We start from the raw sequence: 14,244 nt of genomic DNA, 5'->3' as shown, positions 1-14,244 counted from the left end.
ATAATGTCTAGACCGCGAATGTAAGACGACCCCCACTTTTATCAGTCTTATTTCAATGCAAAAACACTGTCATATTCAGGCCAATACGGTAATTGTGCAAGCACACTTACCATTCCTTTCAATGTTTTGGGTAGTTCTGTCTTGTGTTTGATGCCGGTCAGCAATCACTACGCTTTCATAATCCTCATCGCAATACTTGATGGTAATATAAAAACCTATTTTTTAACATTTTTATGGTCTATTACAAAAAATGGCTGTTTTTTGGGGAGGGGATGACATGGAAAAAGGGCTTCAATTCAATGGACAATCTGCAATGGAAACCCACTCCTATTAGTCCATTATATTGAGATATAAGATTTCACAATATTCATAAAGTGCTTGACATTGTTTTAAAATAATCACACATTTATGAAATACATAACGAAGACATTTTACAGTTAACCGTAACACAGGGAAAAAAACCAAATCAAATGAGTATGTAAATAAATAATGATTCAATTCAAATGCACTACACATAAAAATCAACCAACTCAGTCTTACTGCACGCTCATAACAGTCAAAATGAAGTGGATGCCTGTCTCCATCAATGAAAACCAATGAGTGTTAAATATAAATTATACCCAAAAGAAATTCTTGCCAACAAGTGTAACCAGGTTCATAGATGCCACAAAATGGCAACAAAGCACTCCTTTTGTCTAATTATTATTGCTTCTCAACTGACTTCTTCTCCTTGAGTCATCACCTTATCGTGGTGGAGGGGTTTGCGTGTCCCAATGATCCTAGGAGCTATGTTGTCTGGGGGCTTTAAGCCCCTGGCAGGGTCACCCATGGCTAGGGATGGGAATCGAAATCCGATTCCAATTCGGAACCGGTTCCGAGTGTTTCGAGGCCTCGACATCACAATGAAAAAGCCTTAACAATCCCTTTAACGATTCCTAAAGACGCGTATTGCGTCGTGACGTGTCTTGTTGTCCAGACGCATCAAACTAGCATGGCGCCAAGAACCACTCGCTCCAAAGTTGGACTACACTTCACCAGGAAAGAGTGTGAAAATGAAAGGTTACGACGGGTAAGCACGAGCATTGCAGCCATAAACATAACAATGACAGGACGTAGGTTCAAACGCTCGAAAGTGTGTCTTCACTTCACGAGGAAAAATTACAACAAAGCGACTTGCAGTCATTGCAAGGTGGAGATAACTGCATAGGGAGGGAATAGACTGCACTGTCCTCACCGAGACAGCTATACAGCTAGCTAAACTCCGAAATGACGATACAGAAGACGTTGGTATAATTTGCTGACTTTATTCAGCCATCACTTGAAGAGTGAAACTAAAAATAGGAATGAAACAAATCAATTTCGTCCCCAATAACAAACAGGTTTGCATCAACGTAAATCAGCGATGATTAGCTGCTAATAACAGTATGGTTAGCATTCGTTCGCTAGCATTAGCACATCGTTCAAACCACTACACAACTGGATTTAAGTGTCCGATCGCGAGTGGAAACACAACAACAACAACACAAAAGATTATACATGCAGGCGTTGCCTCTGTAGATATTAACATTAACAAAGAACGTAGGCTCGTAGAAGTGTTTCCCTCTCTCACTTCGCTCGCTCACTCGCTTGGATGCGGCATTTCTTCGGGTGCCCAAACTGCGGCCCGCGGCCCAAATACGGCCCGCCTCCACATTTGGTCCGGCCATTTTGATTTTTTTTTTTTTTTCTCAATCGTGTTATTTCCTGGCCTTTTTCCTTGAAGAATTCAGAGAGGGTTATTTGGTTATTATCTATTTAATTAATAGTGTTTTTATTATTAATTATTATTATTATATTATTATTTTTATTTTATTTACTTTCATTCCGTGAAGAATTCAGAAAGGGTTATTTGATTGTGGCTTTCTGAAAAACAATATTTTTTTACATTTATGCACTTCTGCAATCATCACACTTTTTTTGTTACAAACTGACCCCGGCCCCTCATCAGAGAAGGGAAAAGTTATGTGGCCCTCACAGGAAAAAGTTTGGGGACCCCTGCTTTAACACATATTGCCAAACGCAGAACAACAACCTATCTGCCAATATATACCAATATTTTTTTATTTCTATTAGATAAATGTTTCAGTAAAATGTTACACATTCTTGTGTATTTGCCACTTATTGCCACAGTTAACATTGAGGCTTTGGGCCTCTTTTGATCTTGTTGTGAGTTTGTAAGGTTGTGAGTTCTGATTAAACAAACTCGATGCCAATCAAAACGTTTGTTGTTCTTTTTCCCCAAATTAGAATCGATAAGAGAATCGATAAAGAATCGAATCGTTAAGCAATATCGATAATGGAATCGGAATCGTAAAAATCCTATCAATTCCCATCCCTACCCATGGCAAACATGTCCTAGGTGAGGGGCCAGACAAAGAATGGCTCACAAGACCCCTTATGATGGAGAAAATTACAGGATCCAAGTTTCCCTTGCCCGGACGCGGGTTACCAGGCCCCCCCCCCGGAGCCAGGCCTGGGGGTGGGGCTCGAAGGCGAGCGTCTGGTGGCCGGGCCTTTTCCCATGGGGTCCGGCCGGGCACAGCCCGAAAAGGCAACGTGGGTCCGCCTTCCCATGGGCTCACCACCTGTGGGAAGGGCCAAAGGGGTCGGGTGCGTAGCAATTTGGGCGGCAGCCAAAGGCGGGGGCCTTGGCGGTCCAACCCCCGGCTACAGAAGCTAACTCTTTGGACATGGAATGTCACCTCTCTGGCGGGGAAGGAGCCCGAGCTGGTGTGTGAGGCAGAGAAGTTCCAACTAGATATAGTTGGACTCTCCTCCACACACAGTTTGGGTTCTGATACCAGTCCTCTCGAGAGGGGTTGGACCCTCTTCCACTCTGGAGTTACCCACGGTGAGAGGCGCCGAGCAGGTGTGGGCATACTTATTGCCCCCAGGCTTGGTGCCTGTACGCTGGGGTTTACCCCAGTAGACGAGAGGGTAGCCTCCCTCCGCCTTCGGGTGGGGGGACGGGTCCTGACTGTTGTTTGTGCTTATGCACCAAACAGCAGTTCAGAGTACCCACCCTTTTTGGAGTCCTTGAAGGGTGTGCTGGAGAGTGCCCTCTCTGGGGACTCCCTCGTTCTGCTGGGGGACTTCAACGCTCATGTGGGCAATGACAGTGAGACCTGGAGGGGCGTGATTGGGAGGAACGGCCCCCCCCGATCAGAACCCGAGCGGTGTTCTGTTATTGGACTTCTGTGCTCGTCACGGATTGTCCATAAAAAACACCATGTTCAAACATAAGGGTGTCCATATGTGCACTTGGCACCAGGACATCCTAGGCCGCAGTTCGATGATCGACTTTGTGATCGTGTCATGGGACTTGCGGCCGCATGTTTTGGACACTCGGGTGAAGAGAGGGGCGGAGCTGTCAACTGATCACCACCTGGTGGTGTGTTGGCTCCGATGGTGGGGGAAGATGCTGGTCAGACCTGGCAGGCCCAAACGTATTGTGAGGGTCTGCTGGGAACGTCTGGCAGAATCCCCTGTCAGAAAGGGCTTCAACACCCACCTCCGGCAGAACTTCTCCCTTGTCCCGGGGGAGGTGGGGGACATTGAGTCCGAGTGGACCATGTTCCGCACCTCCATTGTTGAGGCGGCCGATCGGAGCTGTGGCCGTAAGGTGGTTGGTGCCTGTCGTGGCGGCAATCCCCGAACCCGCTGGTGGACACCAGTGGTAAGGGATGCCGTCAAGCTGAAGAAGGAGGCCTATCGGGCCTTTTTGGCCTGTGGGACTCCGGAGGCAGCTGACAGGTACCGGCTGGCCAAGCGGACTGCGGCTTCGGCGGTCGCCGAGGCAAAAACTCGGACATGGGAGGAGTTCGGCGAGGCCATGGAAAACGACTTCCGGACGGCTTCGAGGAAATTCTGGTCCACCATCCGGCGTCTGAGGAGAGGAAAGCAGTGCACCATTAACACTGTGTATAGTGAAGATGGTGTACTGCTGACCTCGACTCGGGACGTCGTGAGTTGGTGGGGAGAATACTTCGAAGCCCTCCTCAATTCCACCGACACGCCTTCCTTTGAGGAAGCAGAGTCTGGGGACTCTGAGGTGGGCTCTTCAATCTCTGGGGTTGAAGTCACTGAGGCGGTTGGTAAGCTCCTCGGTGGCAAGGCCCCGGGGGTAGATGAGATCCGCCCGGAGTTCCTAAAGGCTCTGGATGTTGTAGGGCTGTCATGGCTGACACGCGTGGACATCGGGGACAGTGCCTCTGGATTGGCAGACCGGGGTGGTGGTCCCCCTTTTTAAAAAGGGGGACCGGAGGGTGTCTTCCAATTATAGAGGGATCACACTCCTCAGCCTCCCCGGTAAAGTCTATTCAGGGGTGCTGGAGAAGAGGGTCCGTCGGGAAGTCGAATCTCGGATTCAGGAGGAGCAGTGTGGTTTTCGTCCCGGCCGTGGAACAGTGAACCACCTCTACACCCTCGGCAGGGTCCTCGAGGGTGCATGGGAGTTCGCCCAACCAGTCTACATGTGTTTTGTGGATTTGGAGAAGGCGTTCAACCGTGTGCCTAGGGGAGTCCTGTGGAGGGTGCTCCGGGAGTACGGGGTACCAAGCCCCTTGGTAAGGGCTGTTCGGTCCCTGTACGACCGGTGTCAGAGTCTGGTCTGCATTGCCGGCAGTAAGTCGAATTCGATCCCAGTGAGGATTGGACTCCGCCAAGGCTGCCCTTTGTCACCGATTCTGTTCATAATTTTTATGGACAGAATTTCTAGGCGCAGCCGAAGCGTTGAGGGTGTCCGGTTTGGTGGCCTCAGCATTGCATCTCTGCTTTTTGCAGACGATGTGGTGCTGTTGGCTTCATCAAGCCGTGACCTCCAACTCTCACTGGGGCGGTTTGCAGCTGAGTGTGAAGCGGTTGGGATGAAGATCAGCACCTCCAAATCCGAGACCATGGTCCTCAGCCGGAAAAGGGTGGCATGCCCTCTCCGGGTCGGGGATGAGATCCTGCCCCAAGTGGAGGAGTTCAAGTATCTTGGGGTCTTGTTCACGAGTGAGGGTAGGAGGGAGCGGGAGATTGATAGGCGGATCGGCGCAGCGTCTGCAGTGATGCGGACTCTGCACCGGTCCGTTGTGGTGAAGAAGGAGCTGAGCCGAAAGGCGAAGCTCTCGATTTACCGGTCGATCTACGTTCCTACCCTCACCTATGGTCACGAGCTGTGGGTCGTGACCGAAAGAACAAGATCACGGATACAAGCGGCCGAAATGAGTTTCCTCCGCAGGGTGTCCGGGCTCTCCCTTAGAGATCGGGTGAGAAGCTCGGTCATCCGGGAGGGGCTTGGTGTCGAGCCGCTACTCCTCCGCGTTGAGAGGAGCCAGTTGAGGTGGCTCGGGCATCTGGTTCGGATGCCTCCTGGACGCCTCCCTGGAGAGGTGTTCCGGGCATGTTCCACCGGCGGGAGGCCCCGGGGTCGACCCAGGACACGCTGGAGAGACTATGTCGCTCGGCTGGCCTGGGAACGCCTTGGAATCCCGCCGGAGGAGCTGGCTGAAGTGGCTGGGGAAAGGGAAGTCTGGGCTTCCCTGCTGAAGCTGCTGCCCCCGCGACCTGACCCCGGAATAAGCGGAAGATAATGGATGGATGGATGGATGGATGGATGGATGGAACTGACTTCAACATAGTTCCTTGGAACTGATATGTCACAAGACGGTAAAGCGAGACTTTTATTGCATTGACCTGAGGACAAAAAGTAAATAATGGAGGATAGACAACCCCAAAAGCAAATAGATTTAGTAAGACCGCATCACTATTTTATAACCGTTATTTTTCTATTGGTTATTATTACTATTTTTTAAAAGTGTGTTTAACTTTAAAGCAAACTCTCACTCTCTGTTCGAAGCGAACCTCCTGTTACAAAGAGCGATTGCAACAAAACTGACCTAAGGCATGATGATCTCACCTGACTCTTCAAGATACGATGTCAGTCAGCAGACTTGCCAAGACTAATAGATGGCATCATTGTAATCACTTTTTCCTCCTCCTGTTCTTTCTTTCAGTTCTCATCCAGAAGCGATTGAAGAAGGAAAAGAGAAGTAAGAGGAGACTTCAGGAGGCCTTGGAGGAGGAGGTGAAACTTCGAGATCAGGCAGAACACAGCTTCCTGCAACACACCGCTGGCTCACTCTCGGGTACATCCTAAATACAAAGTTTTTTTTTTTTTATTTTAACCTAAATGTCAACAAGCGTTTACTCGTGAAAGCCTCAACTGTTCATTAGCCTTATAATTGACTTCCTTTATTCATTAATGAACAAAGTACAGCACATCAATCATCAGCGGCCTCTCTCCTGACAGAATCTGTGACCCAGGACGCAGACGTCGTCAAGCTGGAGGACGACAGGGTGGAAGCGAAGACAACGATGCAAGGTACTAAACAGAAAGCTATCTTGTGACTCACAACAGCTTGTTACCTTGTTAGTGAGCTTGAACTCAATTGTGATATGATGTATAGAACTGCATGTACGGAAAATAACATTTGACACGGCTTGTAACACAAAAAGAGAGATTGGCAGGGGCATCTCTCACTTCATTCAGGCATATATTAGTAAGACTTGAATGTCTCGCATTGCAGTATAGTACCTTTAGCGACAAATGTGTCTTTCTTTGCTTTTACAATACGAATTGCTGAATCTTTTTTCTTTGAGCGATCAACTTTTTTTTTTACATAACACACAGACAATTGGATGTCTGCTTATGAACTTGTTACATATTTCATTGGCAATGTTGAAATATAACCTCTTAATTGAAATTAATCGCATGATTACCTCATCAATAGAAACTGACGCTTTAACTTGATCCAGGCTGAACATCTGCTTTATGCTTCATGGTTTTTCAGCATTTTGTGAACCATATTTGATTGACTCAGTAGAGACAGAACAATATCAAAACAATACTCTAAACACACACTCTCTCTCTCCTTCTCTCTCTCTCTCTCTCTCTCTCTCTCTCTCTCTCTCTCTCTCTCTCTCTGTCTCTCTCTCGTGTCTGCTGCTTTTTTTGCCAGCTGACTGCTATAAAGTAAGGAAGTAAATCAATATTGCACGTAATAGAACAGTCTGTAATGTAATAGTGTGCCATCATTCGATTCAATTCAAGGGTCTTTGATAGATTTAATTAGATATTTTGGACACATTTAACACTCTTTGGTGCGCACTACGCATTTCACGGTGGCAAAAAATAGGTTAAAGAGTTAACATAACAGATCCTATGTCATTTAGGAGCAAATGGGAAAAAAAGTGGCCTTTTGTGAATTTTAACATTATTTTTTTCTAAAATAACTACCGTATTTTTCGGACTACAAGTCGCACCTGAGTATAAGTCGCACCAGCCGTAAAATGCCCAATGAAGAGAAAAAAAAAACATATATAAGTCGCACCGGAGTATAAGTCGCATTTTTGGGGGATATTTACTTGATAAAATCCAACACATAGAACAGATATGTCATCTTGAAAGGCAATTTAATATAAAAATACAATAGAGAACAACATGCTGAATAAGTATACAGTATGATATTACATGATGCATGAACAACAAAATGCGAATATACTGTCCTCACCAGGAAGCTACGGCTCGGTCCTGGCCATACAACGAGCTAAACTCCCAATTGACGATGCTGGACGTTCATATAATTTGCTGAATGAATTTCGTCCTCGATATCAAACAGGTTCGCATCAACGTAAATAAATGATAATTAGTTGCTATTACAGCAATGACACAAACGGTTAGCATGCATTCGCTAGCATTAGCACATTGTTCAAACTAGTGCTGCAACGATTAATCGATTAACTCGAGTATTCGATTAGAAAAAAATATTCTTGCTGCTTCGAGCATTCGCTTAATTAAAGTGGCATTCTAATGGTTTGTTTTGAAAGTGTTTGTATTTAGTTTTATTGATTTGAGTGGATACACTGCCCTCTAGTCTGTCTCATTTCGCGTGACTGAATCCAGCTGCTCCTTGTTAGGACCAACATAAGCTAAGTTTTTGTTTGCGCTAATGTTTTTTTAATGCATTCGTAAAGTAGTTTAAGGGTATATTTAGCTGTTTTTTGTGGGAATATGTGTCTGAACTATTTGTTAAGAACATTGTAAAAAACAAAAAAAACAAAAACGTTAGCATTTTATAGCATTAATTATAGCGGCCGTTTGCTATTTAAGTTAGCTAAATGTTCTTTTGTTGTACATAGATCCTCATTCTTTTTTTTTTTTTAATACCATTTGAGGCTCAGCTCAGGTATTTCAATCTTTTATGTTCCTTATCCGATTAGTCGATTATTCGAACTAACTAGTTCATCGATTAATCGGCTACTAAAATAATCGATAGCTGCAGCCCTAGTTCAAACAACCACACAACTGGCTCTAAGTGTCCGATCGCAGTTGGAAAACACACAACAACAACAGAAAAGATAATACACACAGGCGTTGCCTTGTAGAGATATTTTAAAAGCATAAACAATGAACGTAGGTTCGCAGCCGTGTTTCTCTCTCGCTAACTTGCCCACTCACTCAGAGCTGCGTAGCTGTCCGTCTTCTTCTGGCGTGTGGGCGCTCTTCTTCAAGTAAACAAGTGCGCGTGCGCCCCCACGTGGGTGTGAAAGTGCCTCAAACTAAAAGCATGCATTTCAATATAAAAAAGTCAATAATACAATTGAACACACATTGCCAAAGGCAGAACGCGAACGTGGCCATAGCATTTAAGAGTTATTCAGATAACTATATCATAAGAAACATGCTAAGAAGTTTACCAAACCATCAGTGTCACTCCAAAACACCAAAATAATATGTGAAATGATATCATAATGTGTTAATAATTTCACACATAAGTCGCTCCTGAGTATAAGTCACACCCCTAGCCAAACTATGAAAAAAAAAAACTGCGACTTATAGTCCGAAAAATACGGTATCAAATAAAAAAATGTTTAGCATTACACTACACGGATAGGAAACTCACAACCGAATAACTAAAACTTTTTTACAACACCCTTGACCAGAGGTAGTAATTGATCATTTTGCCCACTCTATGCCTCGCTGAAAGAACTGTTAAGTGATGTTTTCCTCGCAGGGAGACAGAGCACTTCTGAGAAACACCACTGAGCACAGCGCGCTTGACTGCGCCTTCTCTTTTAATGCACCGCGACGTTTAATATATTTATTATTTGGCCCACGTCATTGTCTACACGGCCATTGGATTAACGACACAATGCAACGTGTAAAACAGACAGAGAGAGAGAAGACAGCCAGTGTTTCTGGCTGTAGCCCACCTCTACTCGCCCGCCCATACACCCCCAGCCTCACTACCCAATGGACCGGACCCCAGGTCCACCACACCAGACAGTGAGCTTGTTCCAATGCTCTTTTTTAATTGAATGCCAGTGAAGCAAGAAGAGAACTGGCCACTAATTAACGGCTGTCTTAATTGTTCTCGTGATGAGTTTGTTTGGACATCATTTGCATAATTAACACCCAGTAATAAATCATTTAAAGGGGAATTGTCTGTCAGACGGCAGGGGCAGGATGTGCTTCCTTTGTGCCAGGAAGTGTAATCGCGCAGAAAAGGGGATCAAACGGCTAAAAGAAAGATAAAACCTTCAGCTAACTGAAACTTATGAACTGTTTTTATTGGTGTGACATTGGAATGCTTTATTGCATACTAAGTGATCACACAAGCGCTTTCTTCATTAAGGAATTAAAAATCCTTTCTGTGTTTGATCATTTTTGTAAATGTAACCTGTGATTGACTGGCGACCGAGGTGTTTCCCTCTTCTCGCCCAAACACAGCTGCTACAAGCAGCAGCTCGTCCATAAACCACAAGACAGAGGTGATAAGAGAATGGGGCAACTCTGGGGTAATTTTTTTTCAAACTGTAGTCTCGATATTTATGATGGGGTCTTTTTTATATAAGAGCACCCAAACACAACTTTAGAATGCAAACCATGAAGCGAACGTTTCGGTGGTGTAAATTTATTCTTAAAACATTAAATAAAATCTACATTTTTTTTAATGTATTAATTTTTTTTATCTAAAAAAGATCTAAAATTTCTTAACCCAGATATCACATTGTATTATTCTTAGTCTGGCTAACCTTTCTAAGTTTATAATAGACAAGTTTACTGTGACTAGATGTTTGATTTTTTTTAAAATGGGGTTTAACTATGAGAGGGACATCCCTATCCTAAGCATTTTAGAGGTTCATATACGTAAGTGGAACGTCAATCCCTGAATTTTGAAAATTGAGGATGTATAATTCACTTTACAGGTAAAAATACTTTTATCAATGCTTATTGTTCAATGTATATTAAGCAAAGTTTTTAATGTTTGTTTAATCAACTGTTATATTTTTTTTCTCGAAAGACTTCTCAGATGGCAAAAATAACACATGAATCACGAAACTGTAAATAATGTAGTAAAAAAATCTGATTTTAAAAATCAATTTTGCATAAAAACCTAACCTGAAGAAGAGAATTGTATGTCATTTTTTATATTCAGCGATGCAAAATTGCCCTAACTCAGTTGAAGAAGCAGATATTAAACATTCATTCATCTTCCATAGGCTACCATTTATCCTCATGAGGGTCTAATCTCAAGGCTCCTGGAGCCTAGCCCAGTGGACCATGGACAGATGGAGGAGTTATTATTTCAAGAATTCTTCGGAAGCAAATTAAAAAAAAAAAATTTAAAGTGTAATAAATATGTTCCCTTCACCAGTTTCACCATTTAATACGAATTTAGGTGGGCTTTTCTATAGTACTATAACGTATAAAACAAACTCAGACAACCATGTCTGAAAGTGAAAAGGACCTGGAACTGGACAATTCAAGGGCTGGTTCTCTCCTACCAAGGAATTGTCCCAAATGAGCCCCTATAGAAAGGCGGTGTCCCCAACAGATGGGCACTATGAAGCTATTCTGCTTACTGTATGTCGTCCATTGTGGGCATCAAATTTGATGATCAGTTGGAAGATTCACCATAAAAACGCTTGAATGAATCTTGTGTTTGTGTATTTTTCAGAAGGCCGAGTATTCCTGCAGACGGCTGGGATGTATTGAAGAAAGATGGCTGACACATTTGAACTTTTCCACTGTTCTCTACCTTTAATTTATTGCATTTATCACCCAAACCCTGGCATTAGTAGCCACAATTCCTTTGTTTTTATGGTGTGTCTGTTTGCGTTTCTTTCAACCGAAATCCTAATTAAATAGGAGCATAGTTGTCATTTATCTGGGCGCGAGTGGTCACTATAACTTGTAACCCAGCTGTGTACATAAATAGTCATTGCTTTTTATTGTTATAATCCAGAAAAAGCATGTTGTATAGTCAGTACATGTATGGTGTATGTTATGCAGTAGGTCAGTTTGACATGGCAATAAAAATACTTTTTAATATTAAAATGGCTCTTTGCCTCTGTTTTTTCTACACTTCCCAGTACTTTGTAGTAATTTACTAACTAAATGAAAATAGCGTATATAGGATTACATCGACAGGGTTGTATCAAACATGCTTTTAGTATAGGTCAACACCAAGTGAATATCCATTAAAGATTACAACATGGACTTGTGGTTGCACTTGTCACCATTTTGCTATATGTTAGGTTCATCGAAGACTAAATTGTATATGTTTATGAATGTGACACACTCTAGAAATTGATGAATTGACGTAATTCGGGTTCAAATAGGACAGTACTGTAAATGAAAATCTATAAAAGTACTTACAGTACATACGTAGTTACTTCCTAACACTTTATCTGCTATTGTATGGAATTTTTTCTCTGTCATTTCCTGGAAGACGTGTCACCGTGTGTTACTGTACTTTTTGTCCTCCTTAAATGCGCAGTGGGACTCACAAATGCATTAATGAATGAGTCATCACCTTTTTTTGGATGACCACCTCAGAGTCGTGCGGAGCATGGAAAAGCTTTTGTGTCTTCACTGGCCACAGTTCTAATGTTTCACACTCCCTTGTCATTCACTTATACACACACACACCGTAACATTGTCCTGCCGAGAGATGTGTAATGGAAAAGATAAATGGAGGATGAAGCAAAGGTGACAGGCCTGAATGTGTGTATGTCTGTGTGCATGTGTATGCAAAGCACTACAGAGCAGCAAACCATCTGCTCATCTCCTCTTAATGAACAAAGCAAACAGCAGGAGTCAAGACTGTCTCCAAATCTGCTTTCTCTTTATTGGCACTCACTCACACACATTGAAACACACATGCACACGTACACATCTTTGTGCTGTTTAATCTGATTATCTTTGATTGAGAACAGGGGCAAAGCAACCTTTTTAGACCCGACTCCTACGCCGGTGACAGAGAAGGTCTGAAACACAATTAGCAAGCTGTTCCTCGCACTCAATGTCTGACCACCGGCAAGCAAATAGAGCTAATGGGCAGGAACTAACCAATGGGAACTAACAGGCCAGCGCGTCCCTGTGCACGCAATACTATTAGACAGCTGTTGTACTTGGACATAAGACGGAGCTCGGGGATCAATCGAAGCAACCAGAGCCACACATGAAGGCCTCGTCCCCTATGTTTGATGTGGAGTGATGCAAAGCAGCAGGGCAAACTTGCAAGGAATCTGCACCGTGACAAACTGTGACAGCGTGCGCATTGAGACCACATGAAACAGATGGCTGTTAGTCATCTTATGCTCAGGTGCAACAATATTAAGCTGTGATATGAAACACAGATAACCCTACTTTATTCTGAGTGGAGACACCTGACAGACTAAATAATACATTTTACATGTAACTTAATTTGCATGGGATGCAATATAAAGTTTATAAATATTGCTACCATTTTTTTTTTTGTTCGTTTGTCAATTCAAGATACTGTCTAAAATTGTTAATCGTGTTAAAAAATTGAAAAATTACGTAATCTTATTTGTATTTTGAATTTTTGGTTGGTATGGTGGATTATTGCTTAGCATGGCGCCGTACAGTTCTGAGATCAAGGGTTTCAAACCGGGCTCTGGCCAGAGGTGGGTAGTAATGCCTTACATGTAGGCCTACTCAGTTACATTTACTTGAGTACATTTGTGAAGAAAAAAAGTCTTACTCCACTATTTTGGGCTACACAAGAGTCGTTACATTTTTCCTCTGTATTCTATATATTAGATTTATTTATTTGTTTTTGTTTTTTTGCCAGCAATGCCAAGAGTAGCGCTGCAAATTTTACCAATGACACGTGGCAACAATAATAACTTCACTACATTACACCAATCAGACGCAAGTTTGCCGTTCTATGATCACGCCAGCCTGTTCAATCACGTGGCGTCTTTAAAGCACCGTAAAAATGAAGTATTTGACATAGAGTGCTGCCCTCAACATGACTCGAAAACACAGATTTAAAACTCTCTCCCAGTTTTCATTTTGCACCGATTGACCACAGAAAACCAGACATATGATCCTTTTAATTTCATAACAGTAACTATGAAGGAACTACTGTATTCACTATTTAAACTAGGAACTATTTTCTCCACTAGAGGGCAGTCATGCCCTTTGGTCGAATAATGCTTCATTTCTGTCTTTTTTTTTTTCTCTCTCTCTTGACGGAATTCAATAATATATATTTTTTTGTATTTCTTTGGCTTAATGTGGTTATGTAATGGGTTAATGTACAGTATCATTATAACAACAGTTCAAATAGATAGGTTTGTGCTGGGAAAACAAAATACCATTGTTTAAAAAAAAAATCATACAAAAATAAGCAGTTACTCAAAATGTTACTCATTACTTGAGTATTCTTTTCACAGGATACTTTTTTACTTGTACTTGAGTACATTTTTTGGATTTTTTGGGAAGATGAATTAATAATAATTATTATTATTAATTTAGGGAGCATTTACCTGACCTTTAATTACTGTTGTAAATGTAAATCATATTGCAACAACCAGAGGTGTTACATTTGCTCCGTTACATTTACTTGAGTAACTTTTTAAGAAAAATGTAGTTCTTAAAGTAGTTTTACAACACAATACTTTTTACTTGAATAGATTTGTGAAGAAGAAATGCTACTCTTACTCTGCTATTTTGGGCTACACTATAGAGTCGTTACATTTTTCCTCTTTACTCTACATGTTGACTTTATTTTTGGCAGAGATGCCAACAGAGGCTCTATCATTTTCACCAATGAGGCGTCGCAACAATAACCACATGCTGCACTATACCAATCAAAGGTAACAATATTTTTTCTCCACTACAGG

General features: G+C 42.6%; 1 protein-coding gene across 3 annotated transcripts in view; it reads left to right on the top strand.

Moving 5' to 3' along the window:
- Positions 1–11,393, top strand: part of dachc (dachshund c) — a 69,702-nt gene extending 58,309 nt beyond the window's left edge. For all 3 annotated transcript variants that reach the window (XM_057848723.1, XM_057848721.1, XM_057848722.1), the window contains 3 exons: positions 6,039–6,170; positions 6,335–6,406; positions 11,046–11,393. In XM_057848723.1, the coding sequence (XP_057704706.1) occupies positions 6,039–6,170; positions 6,335–6,406; positions 11,046–11,083 (242 nt within the window). In that variant the 3' untranslated portion in view covers positions 11,084–11,393. The remainder of the gene's footprint in view (positions 1–6,038; positions 6,171–6,334; positions 6,407–11,045) is intronic.
- Positions 11,394–14,244: the final 2,851 nt, after the last annotated feature.

This window comes from Corythoichthys intestinalis, chromosome 10 (genome assembly GCF_030265065.1).
Source record: "Corythoichthys intestinalis isolate RoL2023-P3 chromosome 10, ASM3026506v1, whole genome shotgun sequence".
NCBI classification, from domain to species: Eukaryota; Metazoa; Chordata; class Actinopteri; order Syngnathiformes; family Syngnathidae; genus Corythoichthys; species Corythoichthys intestinalis.
Note: the sequence above shows the minus strand (reverse complement) of the source record. Positions and strands in the feature narration are given on the sequence as shown.